This window comes from Manis javanica, chromosome 8 (genome assembly GCF_040802235.1).
Source record: "Manis javanica isolate MJ-LG chromosome 8, MJ_LKY, whole genome shotgun sequence".
Taxonomy (NCBI): domain Eukaryota; kingdom Metazoa; phylum Chordata; class Mammalia; order Pholidota; family Manidae; genus Manis; species Manis javanica.
In genome coordinates this window covers 43,206,535-43,226,642 of record NC_133163.1, presented here as the reverse complement: position 1 = coordinate 43,226,642, position 20,108 = coordinate 43,206,535, and the positions used below count along the sequence as shown (strand labels likewise).

Below are 20,108 nucleotides of genomic sequence, written 5' to 3'. Positions count from 1 at the left end.
GTGGTTTTAACAAATGTCAGATTATGAAAAGTTTCCTCAATTACCAAAACTTATAAAACATTTAAATTGCTAAGTCTGTTTCCTGCTGAGATTTTGCCACTGGAACTAGTCATCAGTCATTATGGCTATGATGATAAATGCATATATTTCTTAAAATTACAAATAAAATTATAGATTATAACTTGTACAGACTTGCTGCTTTTTCAAAGCCATATAAACAGAACAATCTTAAGGAATTGAAATATTAAGATATACTTTATAACTTTGCATAATAAAAGTACTTAATATTAAACCTATTGTTTAATAAGTTGGTTAGTGTTGCTGGTGAAAATAATTTAATACCCTCATTTTGTTGATTTTAGTTATTTGCACCTTTTAAGTTTACTCTGTATAACTTTAATATCTTAACTTTAAAAAAATTATGTAACACTTCTAAGTTTGGAGTAAAATAGGACTTAGTGCTATGACATACCTTGGCCAGTGATTTTGAGAGTAATATTCTGGATATACTTTTAACCAGTTTCAGTTTTGCTACTGTATATGAAATACACTGTAGAGAGTAACAAGCTGATTTTGGGTGTCCGTGTTTTTAAACATTTCAAACAAAATTGATGAAAATCTGTAATTTGGAAGCCGTTTTAAACTAGGCTGTGCTATTGCCTCCCATTGGCATATCATGAATACTTAGTAATAGGTAAAGTATATGATGGTGCTTCCTAGAAAGCCCAGGTTAGTGTTTTTCTTTCAGATTTTTAGGTATAAATTGATGAGATACAACAGAAGGAGTTGTTTTGAACCTTGAATGGCTTTTTCATTTGTTGGTTAATACAAAAATTTTAATTCTAATGGAAATTATGATAACATTTTATTTATGGAGGCCTTTCACAGTCTTGCTCCCTCCACTTCAGTTATGTTTTTTTCATATTGAGGGCTTTTAAGTGGTTTTCCCAATTTGAATTAATGGTTTTAAATCAGGAATAATCCCTGTACTTGTCCTGTTAGTGTACTGGTAGTTGACATTTATGTAGCTGAAAATTCAGAGTAGAAGCAGTTTTCCTTTTGTGGAATAAAACAAACCTTGGTAAGATTTTATCTGGAGCAAAAGCATACTTTATAAAATGTGGAAAAAAGGGATTATTTGTAAAGTTATTAAAGACGGAAATGTTTTGCATTTTTTAGGTGTAGTGGTGGCAGCTTCAGAGATGTAGCTTTAATATGCCATGTCCTAAATTATTGATTTATGTGCATTAGATCTCAACTTCAAAATGAACAGAAAAAAATTAGATTCTATTGCTCTCTAAATGGCCACTGACTATAATTTGCCCACAGAGTACCTGGAACATATTAGATGCTCAATACATATTTGTTGAAAAAGCAGTGAGTAAACTACCATGGAAAGAAAGGCTCAGCAGTGCACCTTCCAGTAGCTTAGCTTCCCAGTCTGACCATTCTCCAGGTACGATGAAGAGATAAATATATGGGTGCTGATTATGTGAATGAGCCAGAGTTAACATTTATATAATTTTCGTGAACAAGAGCCAGAAAGATAAGAACTTCGGAGGCTGGAGGTGGTAGGTTTGCTACTAATTGTATACTGCTCTACCATACTCCTTCCCTGTAATCCATTGCATTTTTTCAGTTGTCAGCGTGAGTTGACACTAATAGTAATATATTTAACAGTAATGCTCAGATGCTGCTTTGTGGCCTGCTTACTCAATTTTACATACTTCAAGAAGGATTTTTCAGTATAGAAGGTAGAAGGAGACTAGTATATCCTGCATGTTGGATTCTGCACTTGGAAGTAACACTGAAGACAAATATATTCATGAATTTTATGAGGCACATCAAATGTGTATTCTGAAAGAATTTCAGATTTGTTATTTGCCTTTTGATTGAAGGTTAGACAAACATGTGACTACACATGAAAATCAAATACCATGTACTAGAAAGAAAAATATACCTTATCATCAACAGCAAACCTTTGTCAATGGTATAAATTGTAACCTCCTTATTTATCCACTGTGTCAACAGATGAATGGTATTCCATCAGTGAGAAAACTACTGCACAATCAGTACCTTTCTTAGGAATTTTATCCAGGTTTCATGGATTTTGTGGATCAAAAAGATGGCACTTACATTTTTAACTAGAGAATTCTGAGCTTCACATTTATTAGGATGCTCTTAATAGCATCACATATTCTTTACCCCAATGATATTACTTGCATTATCTGTGTGAAATTTTAAATACTTGACCATCCTTCCCATCTATGTGTCATACTTTTGGTGTATCTTTCTTCATTGACTAACCACTGTTCTCTCCTAAAATATGAACTACAGGATTTTAGTGTTAACCCATGTAAAAAGCAATTAAAAAGATTTATTTGCTAAAAATATATTACAAAATATATCCTATATGTAACAAAAATATGTTAATTTATAAGAAACATACTTCAGTGCCTTTTAGATTCTTTGGCATTTTGAATCATCTATATCATTGCTTTACTCTGTCAGCATGAAACCTTGAAAATTGAGCATGCCTCTCTCAGTGTAAAAACTTAATTTTGATTGTTAGTATTGACATGTGACTATCTTTTACAATACAGTGGTTAGGTTATTAAAATGATCATAGTAATGGTATCTGACATGTGTGATCTTTTCTTCACACAGCCTCATAAGATGTTATTTTTCTATAAGTCATATATAAAAATATGTATTTCATTTGAAGAAATGTCTCCTTTGACCTCCTGTGAGAATTAGATTGAGACTGGGAACATTTTTTTCTCATATTCTAATTCATCATAAAATGTTCTTAAGTTAAAATGGAAAATAGTTCAGACTATTTTTGTTTTAATGAACTAATTTTAAAATGCCACTTCAGCATATTTGTTGTATATAAATAGATTTATTAACTGATTCCTTGCTTTGTAAAAAATAATAATTAAGCATATTTATTTTATAGAATAAAATTAAAATGGTGAATTGTACTTGGCTTGCCAAGTGAAAACATAATGGTGTTTTTTATTGTAATTTTATTTGGAAAAATATCATCAGACTGAGTCTATGAGTAGATGACAATTGTTTTGTCTTATTTTGGGCTTACTATACTTATAGTCCATATATACATTTGACTTTATGGATGATACCAGACAACACATTTTGTGGGCTCACAGCAACAACTTCATTTAAAACTCAAGCTTAAAGAATATCAGATTGGGCATATTTTTAAAAGGAAGATTACTTAGCCAGAAACTTGGACTTTATTTGACACTTTATTTGACAGTATTACATGCAGTAAGATTTACAGATACTGTTTCACTCTACTAATGTAATTCAGCTCTGCCAAAAATAAATTATAATATATTGTAAACTTTTCAGGAAGAAAAATTGGAGCATGTGAGTTCTGGTTAGAATTATTCCCCAAAATAGATTGCAACTAAACTTGTCTAATCATTCACTACACGTCACCCTTCACTGAGAAGTTTCATAATTGTACGGGTCATAAGGTAGCAAAAGACTCCAGCAAATCAAAACAGACAATTGGTTGATTGGAGGCTCTAACAATTTTGTAGATTCATAGGAAAATGGTTTTTTTAACTCATAAATAAACAGATAAAAGTGCTTGCTCAGTTACCTTGTTTGCTTAACAAGTTTAAAAATCAGATTTGCCTTCAGCCATATTCATCACTGTGATTTTTGCAGACCACTGAAGTGAATATTCTGCACATGTAATGTCTTTTTATCTCAAATTTTTAGTGGCTTATTGATATGCATGGTTCATTGATACTTGGTTCTGTAAGACAGAAGATGGAAACTTTGAGGTATTTTGCTTGAAATTTCACAAGAATTTGTGAAAATGTAAGGGACCTTTTTTACAGTCAATACATGAAAGGCAATTTGAGTAACTGTGAACCTTCTATATTTTCTCATTTCCTTTACAACATTTACTTTATAGACAAGGAATTATGTAATATGAAAAAAATGCTTTTAAGCAAATTATGATTTCTATATTCTTACCCAAAGAATATTTAAACACTTGAATTAAAGCACAGAATGGTGAAATGATTATTTCGTTTCTGTAAGATATATTCATATGGACATTATTTTCTTAAAAAGTCAGAGTAACAAATCAAAATGAATCCTTTAATTTTTCCCTTAAGTTCATTTGTTGCTAAGAAACAACTTTTATTAACAGTTAAGCATAGCAACAATGAAGGACATGGTTCTTAAAGAAACAAAATTTACCCCAATACCGAAATCATCTTTTCTTTCACTTTTTTGGAATTTTAAAAACAGGTAATTTCTAAATAATGGCATAGGTAATTCTATAGGACACTGAGAATGGTTGGACTTAGGTTGAGGTCATTAGAAATAATTGCTGTTTGGAAAACATTAAAGACTAAAGATAAAGTATATTTGAAATAATAAAATATATATAGGTGGGGAACATTGTTTTCCAAAAAAATCAAATAGCTTTTCTAGGGGCATACACACATAAAATTAGATATACTTTTAGTTTTAAGATGCACTAATATGCTGAAATGGCTATCAGTAATTCTGTTGACTTTTCTCATAGATTATTTAGAGGATTTTAAATTCCTTAAATCTGATTTCCTTACTATGTTTTGGTTAGGCTATGGTTAAAATTTTTTATTCCTCAGGATTGTATTTTTGTAGAAGTACAGAAAAATCTATCTATTTAGTACCTTTAATTTAATGAGAATCTGGAGAAGGGACAGCTATCTCTAGACTTTGTGAAAGTACTTTAGGGAAAACTCAGGGAAGATAATGCCTAGGCTGAGTTGTAAACAATCAGTGGAAGTTGGCCAAGTGAAAGCAAAACAATGCTCCAAATATAGGGAACCTCATGTACAAAGAAGCCAAAGTGGAGGGCTAACAGCTTGTAAGTACAGGAACGTACAAGTCAGTCAGTGCTGCTGGAACACAAAGTTTGAGATGGGTTACATAAAAAATGAAGCTATGGATAGGTTGAGGCCAGATCATAAAAGGTTTTGTCTATCATGATGAAGTACTTGTAATATGTTTTATAATCAAAGAGGACTTATTAAAGGACTGGAGGCAGAAAAGTACAAGATCAAATATGTTTTAGATCCCTCAGTCTTGTGGTAATGGTGGACCTAGAACTTCAGGTAGACAGCAAACAAAGCTGGTGTACTGGTGTGAGCTGCAGCCATGATCATAGCTGAAACAGGGCAGTGGGGGTTCCGATAGAGAGAAAATGAGTTTTTAAATATTTATGAAATAAAATTTGGCAGGAGATATGTTTAATGGAGAGAGGGAGCTTTAATGATGACTCCTAGGTCTCTAAACTAGGTAGATAATGGCAGTCACTATCAGAGAATACAGGAGCAGGAATCATTTTAGGGAAGAGGATGAGACCTTCATTTGCACATGTTGACATAAAGATTCTGCAGGACATCCAGGGTTTGAGTGGCTTTGTGGTGAGGTATACAGCAGTCAGTTGGGGATAGATCAGTCCAAAACTAAGGGGGAAGTAGTGCTAGACATTTGGTTTCCTTGGTTTGTAATTGGCAATTGAAATCAAGATAGTGGATACAGCCACCTAGGCAGAATATGTCAGAGTGAGAACAGTTGCCTGAAAATGAAATGGAACCCCAGCTTTCAAGGAGTTTATGGAATAAGAGGGGCCATTTGAGAAAACAGAGAAGGAAGATCAGAGGCATAGAAGGAACATCAGGAATATGGGGTCCCAGATGTCAAGTCAGTAGAGCATATCTGGAGCTGTGACTGACACAGCAGAGAGTTCCTGAAAGCCTATTGTATTTGGCCGTTACATGGGCATTGGGTGCTAATTCAATAAGGTGAGAGCAGAGGGTAGAGACTGCAGATGTGGACAAAGTGAAGCTAATGCTAAGCCAAGCCACGGCTATGAAACACCTTCATGAAATCATCCCTGATGTCAGCTTGCCCTTTATTCATTTCTCTGTGTCATTTTGGTGAAAAAGCATGCTCAGATAATGTAAAATGTCTCTTTTGAGACAAGTGCTTAGAATCTTACAATTTTGAGAACAGCTTTATTAAACTCATTTACATCATGGACTGCTTTTAACAAGAGTCCAGTCTTGCATAAGTGGCCTGTCTTCATCCTTAACAATTCAGCGTCCCCTCCCTAATCCACTGTCCACTCCCTGCCATGACTTTGGCTTCCAGTTCACTCATTTCTTTGATGCCCCTATGCTTGTCTTCACTTGGACTGAGACATAGAACCCTTTGCTCATCATTTTTACCTCCTTCATTGGCACGCTGCTGCTTTACCTCCATCCCTATCCAATCTAGGCCCCATGGTTCATTGCAGACTCCCTTTCTGTCTTGTCCTGCTATCCTGCCTACCTAGAAAGCCCCTAACCCTAGCTCCATCCAGCTTTCCCAGGCCCTGCTCAGGCTGCTGTTGCCCTTTCCCAGCCATGCAGACAGACATTCTGCTCCACACCCACAGTCTTCTTCAGCCCTCAGTCTCAGCAGAGCATTCACTGCTGCCTCTGAGTCCTCATATGTATCCTTCCTCAGCTTGAAGTTTTCCCACAACACGTTTCAAATTATCTGCATTGTTCTTAAACACATTTTTCAAATTATCTCTGTTGTTCTTAATCCACAAATTTGTACATGTTATATGGTCAGTTAATGTTGATGGATTCTGAATTTCAGCAACAAGCAAACTTAAAGGCAGTGTGTTAAAATGTATTTTTAAGGGACATTCACAGTTTAAATTGTAAAAGGCTGTTGAAATCAGTGAAATTCATACAGACTTAGGCTATATACATTATTATGAAAAATAGTAAAATGACGAGCCCTTCAAAATGTTTCATATTTTCCATATTTTATGTATGGACACACATAACTTTATGCTCTTGGGCATACTTCCCTCTCTTCTATTTTCCACAAAACAATGAAAAATTCAGCATTTATTTTAAGAATGTGTTCACACAGTTTCCCTTGAAAACTTAGTAGAATTATAAAGGGTAAAGGCAGTGTGTTTGAAGATTCTTGGTTGCAAGCAATTGACTCTGGCTATGTTCAGCAGACTAAAAATGTATTGAAAGGAAGATGAGAAGCATGCTGCAACTTAATGATAAAAATATAAATGTCTATTATATATCAGTTTTAAAAGTGGGCAATGGATATAAACAAACATTTCTCCAAGGAAGACATACAAATGGCCAATAAGCACTTGAAAAGATACTCAACATCATTAGCCATTAAGGAAATAGAAATCAAAACCTCACTTCATACCCAACGGGATGGCTAGAATCAAAAAATCAGATAACACGTGTTTACTAGGTTGTGGAGAAATCAGAAACACTGTTGATGAGGATGTAAAACTGTACAGCCACTTTGGAAAATAGCAGTTCCTCAAATGATTAAGCACAGCATTGCCAAATGTCTCAACAGTTCCACTTACAGGTATATAGCCAAGAGAAATGCATACATATGTTCACACAAACCCTTGTACACAAATGTTTACAGCAACATTCATAATACTCGAAAGGTGGAAACAACCCAAATGTCCATCAGTGGATGAGTGGATAAGCAAAATGTAGTACATCCATATAGTGGACTATTAATTCAACCATAAGGGAATGAAATACTGACACATGCTTTAAATTGCATGAACCTTGAAAACATTATGCTAAGTGAAAAAAATCCAGTCACAAAAGTCCACGTATTTTATGATTCCGTTCATGTAGAAGCCCTAAAAGAAGGAAGGCTATAGAGAAGGGAAGTAGATTTGTGGTTGTTTAAGCCTGGGGGTGGGATTGGAACTGGAGATTGGCAAGTGAAGCTAAAGAGTAGAGAGTTTATTTTTGAGGTGATAGAAATGTTATAAAATTATTTGTGGAAATGGTGGCATATATCTATGAATATGTTAAACACTTAATTGTATACTTTGGGTGAATTATGTGGTCTGAATTATATCTCAATGAAACTTTTTTACAAATGGAAACATTCAATTCCAGAATTGGGAAGAAAAAAACAGTTGAAGAGATCACAGAATTTCTAGGGCTGGATCACCAGGCTCTGAGCCAGAATCATCCAGAATAACAGGCAGGATGTTCTGGTGAAACCGCGACTGCTGCCATCTCTTGGCCTCAGACACCCCAGCTTCTAGCATCAATACTCACCTGGATTCTTTGCCCCGAAAGTGCCTGCCATCTTTGTCTCTGGAAATATCACATAAATGCACAGAATCCAGACTATGTGGATTCTGTCCCCATCCCTGCTGCTTTGCCTAACAAATTTCCAAGTAAAAGGACAGAGGTGCTTTTGACAGGCAGAGTCTAGGTCCTACACTTGTACTGCAGCTGCAAGGAGACTGAACGAGTATCTTGTGTTCTTAGTGAGTGTAATGGGAGGGGACTGTGCCTCATAAACTGGATACCCTTCACATAGGAAGGGCTTTTAGATGTTCAGCAGCCAAAAAACAAAAAAACAAAAGAAAATATCCACTATCCTTTTGTCCCCAATTTACATTAGTTTGATTTCTAAGGAAGCTGATTTGAGATGCTGAACAGATCAAGATTATAGGTTTGATTTCAATTACTGGTTTTATAATCAGTTACTTTCTCATCTCTAACCTTACTCAGCAGTCTCACAAATTATTTCTCTGGCATCAAGGAAAGTCAGGTGAAAGAGTATATGATTATTCATTGCAAAACTGCCCTGACCTTGGCAGAGGTTATGGGGAGAGAATCCAGATTATAGGCCTTCCTGATGTAGGATTTGTCTTCAATAAAGTGCTATTGTGTGTAACTATCTATAATAGTCTAGGATGACTGGATAAGTTTTATCGCTGCAAGTGATAATTTTACCTTACTCTCTTCAATTTTTAAAACTTCATGAAATATTTGAAAAGGCAGTTTACTTAGTTCAGAATTCCAATAATTAAAGTCAACAGTTCAAACACTTTAGGATGTCTTCCTTAGCATAATAATGTATTAAAAATCATTGTGTATTAGTGCCTCTTGAATTTTCCTCCTAAGGATTCACACAAACCAGGACTTCCTTCTCAATTCTCTTTTATTAACTGTTAGGTGCTCTTAAATTTTGATAAATTACCCTTTAAGAAAAAATAAATTAAAACCAGTCTTGAGAAGTACTGAATATAATTCAAGCTGGTAGTGTCTTAATAAAGCATAGAAATAAACACAATTCTAATTTATAAAACTTTATTGTGTTCTACTCTTCACTCCAGATGGTACATAGTTAACCAAATAAAAGTGCAATTTATCATTAACCTAGAATAAATTGACATTAAAACTAAAATAACCATCTTTTACCCCATAATGTAATGGCACTAAATAGACTATATAAGTTTGAATCCTGTTTCTGCCACATAATTGCAATAGGACCTTAGAAAAAGTACTTGGCCTCAGTTTCTTCATTTGAAAAACAGGTTAAATAGCAACTACTTCATAGGGTTATTGTGAAAATCAAATGAAGTAATATAAGGAAAGCACTTAGAACAACACCTAACACGTGGCAGGCAAAAACTCAATAAATGTTAGTAAATTATATCAGGAATTTGTTTTATTTTTTTAACTTTTTATTTTGACAGAATCTTGCTTTTTTAGAGAAGTCACTACAATACCCTACTCCTTATATATCCTTCACCCAGGTTGCCTAAATTTTAATATGTTGGCACTTGCTTTGTCCTTGATGCTGTGTATATGTGTGCGTTGTTTTGTTTACCGTTTCAGAGTAGGTTGCACAGGTGGTACCCTTTACCTTTAAATGCTTCAAAGTCTGTTTCTTAAAAACAGAACATTTTTGTACATATCCATAGTTCACTTCTCAAAGCAGGAAATTGTCATTGACACAACATTGTTATCTAATAATCTACAGACTTACGACTCAGATTTCTGCCAGCTGTCCCAATAATGTCCTTTATAGCACACTTGAATAGAAGAAAATCCCAGACCATGCCCTTTATTCTCCTTAGTGTCTTCCTTCATTTGGAAATGTTCCTCATGGATATTTTTTCTTTTAAGACCTTGATATATTGATATTTTTTTGATACTTAAAGCTCAGTTATATTGTAGAATGTTCTTCAGTTTGCCTGATGTCTCATGCTTAGATTCAGGTAATGCATTTTGACAGGAATACCATAAAAATGATGCTGTATTCTCTTCGTTGGACTACATTGGGAAGCATATTTGTCCATTACTGGGCTGTTAACTTTAATCATGTGGTTAAGATTGTATCTGCCAGGTTTTCCACTGTAAAATTACCATTTTCCCTATGTAGTTAATCTACTTGTTGGGAATACCTTTCAACTATGTACATATTTCTGTTGCTACAAAACTTTTACCCACTAGTTGTGGTATCCATAGGTATGATGGTTGCCAAATGGTGATTTCTAATTCCATAATTTCTTCTACAGTTATTAGTTACTGACTTTTAATGGACTTTCTCTTCTCCCCCAATTTTTTATTTATATCACTATACATTCATATATTATTTATTCACTGGTTGACAACCTATTACTGTAATTATTTTTATGCTCAGATTATCCCTGATGTAGCTCCTGTCAGGTGGCTCCTTTTGTCATATCCCCTTTTGAACACTTCCTTACTTTCTGGTATAATATATTTCAGATTCAGTTGGTACTTGATCTACCCTAGGCTAGCACTGAGATCAGCCATCTCTCCAAGGACGCATTTTATATATTTTTTTCTTTTTCTTTTGGTATCATTAATATACAATTACATGAGCAACATTGTGGTTACTAGATTCCCCCCATTATCAAGTCCCCATCATATACCCCATTACAGTCACTGTCCATCAGCATAGTAAGATGCTATAGAATCATTACTTGTCTTCTCTGTGCTGTACTGCCTTCCCCGTACCCCACCCCTGTTTGCTAATCATAAGGCCTCTTATTCCCCTTCTGCAAATTTGTACTTTAAGTAGAGAAAGGAATCTTGTATCTTATACTAACTTTCCAAAGTAGTATTGGCACTTTCCAAAGTAGTATCAACAGATGAAGCTTAGACGTTCCTTTAAAAATGTTACTAACATTTTAATTAATTCTCTCATTCATTCATATTCTTTTCTATGCTTGGGACTAAATGCTTCCAATATAAATGAAGGGGAGCTCCAGGTCTCATTTCAAAAACAATGTCAAAATAATTGTTATAGACAGTTACATAGCATTGATGGTCTAGAAACCTGGGAATTGAAGAGAAATTTGAGAGAAGAGTGTGGAGTTTGAATAAACAGAAAGGAGCAAAGCAGATATTCGATTCAGGGGTACAGCATGAGCGAAGGCATGGCACTAGGAACAGGCATGCCTTATTAGGGAATTTTGAGGAGCCTGACTAGTTGGTGGAGATTAAAATGTTGGTAATTAGTGGCTAAGTGGAGTCTAGTTTACTGGGAGCCTGGATTCCAGGCTGACTCATTTCGAATTTATCCTATAGGCACTGAAGGGTCCTTAAGTTTTGGGGCCAGGTAGTCATAAAGAGTATGTTTTAGGAAATTTAATTTGATGTTGTATTGCAGAATAGATTGGAAAACAGAAGGTAATGTAGGGAGCTATTAAAATAATTGAGTCTAAGGCAGTAGAAATGCAAATAGAAAAGAATTTGGAAAGTAATTTGGAAGGAAGAAATGACTTTAATGTGTTGAATTAGATCACTGGAAGAATGAAGAACTCATTCCAAAAATAAGAAACTGATGATTTTTATAAGGGAAGGAAAACAGAAATAAATTACAAAGAGAAACTCAAAGAAAAACAGGTTTGGGGTGATATTGAAATTTTTATTATAACTTTTTTTCCCTAAAATCATTGATTAAAAGCCATAGAATTACTCCATAACTTTTTATTCAAAATAATATAGTTATATGACCATATAATGTCATAATTATTGGACACGATAATGCTTGCTGAATTTCCTAACAGTTGTTAAATATTCTATAACAGTTTTAATTTTCATGGTTTAAGATTTATAGTGAAATAGGAAGTCGTTTGGTTTGATATGCTCTGGTATTTTCAACCACATTACCAGTATCAAATCAAATATCTGAATTCAGACTCCTGGTTGATTTTAAATGTAAGACCTTGTTGGCATTTGGGGGCAAGAAATTTGTTTCCAGGTGTAGCATTTGATTCTTTTTGTGTTATTGAAATCAACATTCCTGTCCCTTTCTTTAAAAAATACATTGTTTTTAACTTAAATTTTGCATAGAAAGGAAACCATCAGAAACCAAAAACCTAGCTTTCAAGAACTTAAAATCACCAGGTATCATGACCAAGACCTTCTTTGCCATATATTGGGCAATAAATATGGAAAGTGCCTAAATCCAGACATTCCACAAGAAATGAGAATGAGTGTTCCTAAATAGACATTTTGCCATTTCCTTGATTTTTACAGTTAAACATATTTCAGTCTTATTCAGACCATCATTCTCCTTCATGGACATAGCAAGAAAAATTACACAGGTTTATTGTTTCTCTGGCTACTATCTGGCTTTCTAAATTGGCTTGAATCCTAGAGGTTACATCTGGGAACTAAACCTTGTTCAATCCATAGGATAACAAGCAGTTTTCTTCATTTGTTTGTTAATGGGTTAATATATGGACTTCCTAATTAAAGTATGTTGTAAGAAATTATTACATGAAGTAATATATTAACCATATAATATGTTGGGATAGTACTTGGCGACTGTCATAATTTCTGCTGTTACAGTTTATAAAAAGGGAACTAAAGTCGGGCCTTATTGTTGGGAAAGAAGATTTCATGTTATCTGTGTTTGCAGGCTTTCTGGCTCCTGTGCTGGAGGAATCCTTGCTGCGGGGGTGTTTTCATTCTCCCGGCTCACGTGGCAGTGGTCCACTGCAGCAGAGGTTTTCAGCTTAAACAATCTGTTTGTGGGGCTGCTTATGGCTCTTACAGTACACTTTGAGGAGGCAGCAACTGCAAAAGAAAGATCAAAGGTAACCTATTTTGATCTAAGTGAGATCACTTTTTGTTTTAATTTTTAGACAGATGCTGTACTTTTTTTTAAAACTCTGGTTTAGATGCTGTTTATTCTGATTATTGTCAAGGTAATCTAGGCCTGTTGAGAGACAAAATATTCTCAGTTCTTTTACTGTAAACCATTATAGCCTTTATAAAACACGGGACTTATTTTACTCTCAGAGTTCAGAAGCTTTTTGGAGAATGAAAGGATTATGAAATCCTTTCCAAGTCCAATGGAAAAGATAAGTTTGTTACTTAACTCCACAATTGTGTGTGTGTCTCTGTGTGTGTGTGTGTATGTGTGTGTGTGTGTGTGTAACTTCTACCACTGTTTAGGTCAGAAGAAATAGAATGGATTATAAGGAAAACACTGATATCAAAATCACTGGAAAAGTGAAGGAATCCTGTCTTCTAAGAGCTTACAGTCTACACATTGGAAAGTGCCAAATCATCTTAGTATATATAAGCAGACTGATACTGAAGGATATAGAAACAAAAGAATATCATGGTTTATCTCTAGTTTCTGTAAACAGATGTATGATGCTATTAAAGTTTATTTTTTGTTTAAAATAAACTTTTTTTCTGATTATGAAAATAACACATATTTAAAAAAATACCACCCACAGATAACCAGGTTTCTAAATAATAAGTGTTATATTTTGTCTATTTATAGGAGAAATAGTAAGATGGAATTGCTGTTATAGATTTACTTGAATAAGAATTACACAGTATCCTATAACTATTAACACTTATATAGTCATCACATAACACTTTCTTAAATGTACTTTGAAAATAGTCATTTAAGATCAAACTACAATGATTTGACAAGAATAGAAAATAATAATAAAAAATAATGGTGATATGTACTGGTGACTACTAAAGCATGACTGTTTGCATCTATGAGGCTGATTTTAACCTGACCTCTGGTACAAATCCCAAGTTTTAATATAAAGAATGGCTTTTACTATTGTGCTTACTTAAAGTTTTTTACTTAAAGGTGAATTTTTAACTTAAATTTTATATTTGCTTTCAGATAGCTAAAATTGGTGCATTCTGCTGTGGCCTTAGCTTATGTAATCAGCACACAATAGTACTCTATATTTTGTGCATAATGCCATGGATTCTTTTTCGACTTTTACAAGAGAAGGTAGGTTAAAGTAATTGTTTTAATGAAATTCACAATATTTTATTTAGGCTCAATATAACATTTATGGCATCAGAAAGTGTAGTGTTTTAAATTGTTTTTTGAATTTTATGTAAAGCATAAATAACCTTAGGCCCAAACAACACTGACTGAAAAAAATAAGATTTACAAAAATTATGCAGTATTGATTGCAGTGGCATCTGGCCTTTTCATAATTTTCTTACTGATTCTGAATAGCACCTTGATGAAAATAGGCCAAAAGGACTTAAAATAGCAATAGCAAATTTCCTGAGTTGTTTTATTATACATTCTAAAACAAAGAGTAGTATATTAATAATCATTCTTTGGTTCATATTTGTTGAGTGCGTGTTCTATGCCTGATGCTGTTCTAGGTGCTAGAGATGGAGATCTCAACAAAACAGACACCATCCCTGCTATTGTGAAGTAAATAATAAAATCTCCAGTAAATAACAGACCTGTTTTCCCAGGACAGATTTCCCTAGAACTAAAATGATTTATTTTACTTTCTTTTTTCTCTGAATGGAAAAATGAATCTTAATTCAAATAGCAGTACAAAACAATCTAACAAAATTACTTCATGAGGCACTGGGGGAGATATGGGTAAGAAGGTGGTGGCTGAGTTAGACCTGAGTCCTTGGGAAGACAGAAACCCTTTATTCTGTCAATCTTCCTTCCAGATGTTAGAAAAGTCTGTATATCAAAGCCAGTACTGGAGTCATTTTACTTATTTTATTATATGTTTGCTAATTTAACCTCAATTACATTTGTTTATTCTTGATTATTTATTGCTTATACCCAGCTGTAATCTGAATTATATTAAGAAACACATGTATAATAAAATTATTATGTCAAAATAGGGAAATAATTATACCAAAGGTTTAGATAATTGTATCTGCTGTACTTGAAAATATTTTGTTTTTAGCCTCTTGGCAACAAAGCAAATGGATAACATGGAGGTATGAAATTCTTATGGTATGATTAAAAATAAATAAAAAGGAAACATAACAGCAGGAAAAGTCAGCTTTTTCTTGGAGCTGAATTCTGGTAAGTCAGTCTGGTAAGACCTTGTGTAAGGGATATCAATCAGAGAAACAGGCAGGTCTTTAGCAGTGATTTACTAGAGTATGCAGAAAGTTCTTAAACGGGCTTTTATTATATAATCCCTTGATAAAACATGGAGATTGAACATAAAGGATATAATTCAGTGAAGACTTTTTATGGAATACAAACCTGAGGAGGCCCAAACATTTCTGGCAAACTAATGGGTGCACAGATGGGGATGCACTGACATCCCAGCATCAGTCCTCTCAACCTTTTTTCCAGTCTTCATTTCTCTCTCTCTTTTTCCCCCCAGCTTTATTGAGATATTACTGGCATTGTGTATATATAACATTGTGTAAGTTTAAAGTGTACAATATGAGGATTTCATATATGTTTATATTGTAAAATGATTACCACAATAAAGTTACTTAACACCTACATCACCTCACATAGTTACAATTTTGTATGTGTTGAGAAGTTTTAAGATCTACTCTCTGAGCATCTTTCAAATATACATTACAGCATTGTTAACTATAGTCACTATGCTGTACATTACATCCCCAGAACTTACTCACCTTGTTACTGGAAGCTTGTACGCTTTAACTACCTTCAACCATTTCCCTCACCTGCCACCCCGGCCTCTGGCAACTACCAATCTACTCTCTGTTTCTATGAATTGAGTATTTTTAGATTCCACATTTGATGAGATCATACAGTATTTGTCTTTTTGAGGTATAAAGGCTTCCCTTTTCTCCACACCCTTATTAGCACTTATTATCTCTTGTCTTTTTGATAATAGCCATTCTAGCAGGTGTGAGGTGATATCTCATTTCTCATATAGTATTTGTCATTGAGATGATGTTTTATTTGGCTTTTTTGCTCTTGAGTTGTATAAATTCCTTATGTATTTTGAATATTAACCCCTTATCAGATTGTGGTTTGCAAATATTTTTCTCCCATTCCATAGGTTACCATGTTTTGCTTTTTTTTTCTGTACACAAACTTTGTAGTTTAATGTAGTCTCATTTATTTTTGTTTTTATAGTTTGTAATTTTGGGGTCATATACAAGAAATCATTTCCAAGATCCAAGTTAAGGAACTCATTCCCTATGTTTTCTTCTAGGAGTTTTATGTTTTTAGATATTGTATTTAAGTCTTCAATCCATTTTGAGTTGATTTTTTATGAGTCATGTAAGACAGGGTACAATTTCATTCTTATGAATGTGGCTGTCCAGTTTTCCCAACACCACTTATGAAAAAACTGTCCTGTCCCCATTGTGTATTCCTGCTTCCTTTGTTGTAAGTTAATTGACCATATATGTGTGAGTTTATTTCTGGGCTCTCTATTCTGTTCCATTGATCTATGTGTCTGTTTTTATGACAATGCCATACTGTTTTTGATTACTGTAGCATTGTAGTATAGTTTGAAATAAGGCAGTATGATGTCTACAGCTTTGTTATTCTTTCTCAGTGATGGTTTGGCTATTTTTAATCTTTTGTGGATCCATACTAATTTTAGGATTGTTCTATTTCTGTGAAAAATGCCATTGGAATTTTGATAGGGATTGCACTGAATCTGTAGATTGCTTTGGATAGTATGGACAATAATTTTAACAATATTCTTCAAATCCATGAGCATGGATTATCTTTACATTTATTTGTGTCTTATATTTCTTTCATCACTGTTTTATAGTTTTCAGTGTACAGGTCTTTTACCTCCTTGGATATACTTATTCCTAGGTATTTTGTTCTTTTCAAATGTAATTGTATGAGAGATTGTTTTCTTAATTTCTCTTTCTGATATTTTGTTGTTAGTGTATAAAAATGTAACCATCTTTTGTATGTTGATTTTGTACCCTGTGACTTTACTGAATTCATTTATTCTAACAGGTGTTTGGTGGAGTCTTTAAGGTTTTCTATATGTAAAACCATGTCATACTCAAAGTGACAGTTTTACTTATTTTCCGATTTGGATGCCTTTTATTTCCTTTTCCTGCCCAGTTACTCTGCCTAGGACTTCCAATACTATGTTGAGTAAAACTGGTGAGAGTTGGAGTCCTTGTCTTGTTTCTGATCTTAAGAGGAAAACTTTTCACCTTTGAGTATGATGTTAGCTATGGACTTGTTACATATGGCCTTTATGATGTTGAGGTATGTTTCCTCTATACCCATTTTATGGAGAGATTTTTTCATGAATGGATGTTGAATTTTGCCAAATGCTTATTTTGGATCTATTGAGATAATCATTTCATTAATGTACTGTATCACATTGATTAATTTGCAAATGTTGCACCATCCTTGCATCTCTAGAATAAATCCCACTTGATCATGGTATATGATCCTTTTAATGTATTGTTGAATTTGATTTACTAGTATTTCTTTTTGAAAGCTTTTCTTGAGAGTGCTAGAGTATGTACATAGACTTGGCTTACCAGAAGTAGGTATATAATTCATATAGTGACTAATAAATTTTACTATGTACCAGATACCTAGTGAAATTTATGAAATTTGCCTACTTTTTATTTCTTCTCCAAAATTGTATTTTTTTTTAAAAGGCTTTACTTTTCACAAAGGGGAAGTTTGGGAACACAGATACATTAATAAATACCCCAGTCTTTTGGTGAAATTTAAAAATAAGAAGTAAGAGTACTCACTTGAACAGTTTATCAGTTTTTAGCACTATTTTCTCAATTATAAGATACGAAGTAGGTGTTAATTCTGGTCATCTTTTAGATCAGATAGTGCAGAATTTAATTCCAGCTAGAATATAACAAATATAAACCTAAAAGGATATTTGGTATTTGCAAATTGCAGTTTAAATCTAGCAGTACATTGAGCAAGGAAATAATTCAGTAAATCTTTTTTTTTCAGACTAATACATAGAATATAGCTTTTATTTCCCTTCTACAAGGATCCAACAGTACTGCACAATTGCCAACTATCTATAAATAACTATGCACACATTACCTGTACCCCCATATTAAATGTAAATATTAGAGGAAATATATCCCTATGATATAGAAGGTGTTCTGAAACCATCTCTTTAGTATTAAAGTTTGTAAGTGTGCTTGTGGTTGTCAGAATTAAACTTTGTTCATACAATAAGAGCTAAAAATGACTTTTACATATATAAATCAGGAATGCATAAATACTTTCTCATTTTGCAAGGCTTAAATATTTAACCAATTAATGGTACATTAGCATATTGTTTAGACATTTCAACACAGTCCAGAAAAATAAAACTCAAACTTTTCCTCTAGGAGAGTTCAACTTACTATCTACATTTCAAAAAGCAATAGGATAGGACATTGCAAGGAAATTTTGTTTGAGACTTACTATTAAAACGAATATTATTTGATTAGTTTTGGGTTTTTTTTGAGTGACTTGCATTTTTTTTTTGGTATCATTAATATACAATCACATGAGCAACATTTTGGTTACTAGATTCCCCCCATTATCAAGTCCCCACCACATACCCCATTACAGTTACTGTCCATCAGCATAGTAGGATGCTCTAGAGTCACTGCTTGTCCTCTCTGTGCTATACTGCCTTCCCCATGCCACCTCCCCTACATTATGTGTGCTAATCGTAATGCCCCTTATTCCCCTTCTCCCTCCCTTGCCACCCACCCTCCCGTGTCCTTTTCCCTTTGGCAACTGTTAGTCCATTCTTGGGTTCTATGAGTCTGCTAATGTTTTGTTCCTTCAGATTTTGCTTTGTTCTCATACTCCACAGATGAGTGAAATCATTTGGTACTTGTCTTTCTCCGCCTGCCTTACTTCACTGAGCATAATACCCTCTAGATCTATCTATGTTGTTACAAATGGTAGGATTTGTTTTCTTCTTATGGCTGAATAATATTCCATTGTGTATATGTACCACATCTTCTTTATCCATTCATCCACTGATGGACACTTAAGTTGCCTCCATTTCTTGGCTATTGTAAATAGTGCTGCGATAAACATAGGGGTGTATTTTTGAAACTGGGCTGCTGCATTCCTGGGATAAATTCCTAGGAGTGGAATTCCTGGGTCAAATGGTATTTCTATTTTGAGTTTTTTGAGGAACCTTCATACTGCTTTCTACAATGGTTGAACTAGTTTACATTCCCACCAGCAGTGTAGGAGATTTCCCCTTTCTCCGCATCCTTGCCAGCATTTGTTGTTTCAAGTCTTTTCTATGTTGGCCATCCTAACTGGTGTGAGATGATACCTCATTGTGGTTTTAATTTGCATTTCCCTGATAATTAGTGATATGGAGCATCTTTTCATGTGCCTATTGGCCATCTGAGTTTCTTCTTTGGAGAAGTTTCTGTTCAGCTCCTCTGCCCATTTTTTAATAAGGTTATTTGCTTTTTGGGTGTTGAGACATGTGAGTTCTTTTTTTTTAATTTTTTTATTAAGGTATTATTGATATACACTCTTATGAAGGTTTCACATGAAAAAACAATGTGGTTACTACATTTACCCATATTATCAAGTCCCCACCCATACCCCAATGCAGTCACTGTCCCTCAGTGTAGTAAGATGCTGCAGATTTACTGTTTGCCCTCTCTGTGCTACGCTGTTTTCCCCATTACCCTCCACACCATGTGTACTAAACATAATACTCCTCAATCCCCTTCTCACTCCCTACCCACACACTCTCCCACACCCCTCCCCTTTGGTACCCACTAGTCCCTTCTTGGAGTCTGTGAGTCTGTTGCTATTTTGCTCCTTCAGTTTTGCTTCGTTGTTATACTCCACAAATGAGGGAAATCATTTGGCACTTGTCTTTGTCCGCCTGGCTTATTTTACTGAGTGTAATGTCCTCCAGCTCCATCCGTGTTGTTGCAAATGGTAGGATTTGTTCCTTTCTTATGGCTGAATAGTATTCCATTGTGTGTATGTACCACCTCTTCTTT

The 20,108-nt window shown here is 34.2% G+C and overlaps 1 protein-coding gene across 6 annotated transcripts in view; it reads left to right on the top strand.

Annotated features, from left to right (window-relative positions):
* TMEM260 (transmembrane protein 260) overlaps window positions 1-20,108 on the top strand; it is a 69,033-nt gene that overhangs the window by 11,013 nt on the left and 37,912 nt on the right. For 5 of the 6 annotated variants that reach the window (XM_017661284.3, XM_017661301.3, XM_017661317.3 and 2 more), the window contains 2 exons: window positions 12,796-12,973; window positions 14,032-14,145. In XM_017661284.3, the coding sequence (XP_017516773.2) occupies window positions 12,796-12,973; window positions 14,032-14,145 (292 nt within the window). The remainder of the gene's footprint in view (window positions 1-12,795; window positions 12,974-14,031; window positions 14,146-20,108) is intronic. The other variant, XM_017661292.3, reaches the window with a different exon arrangement.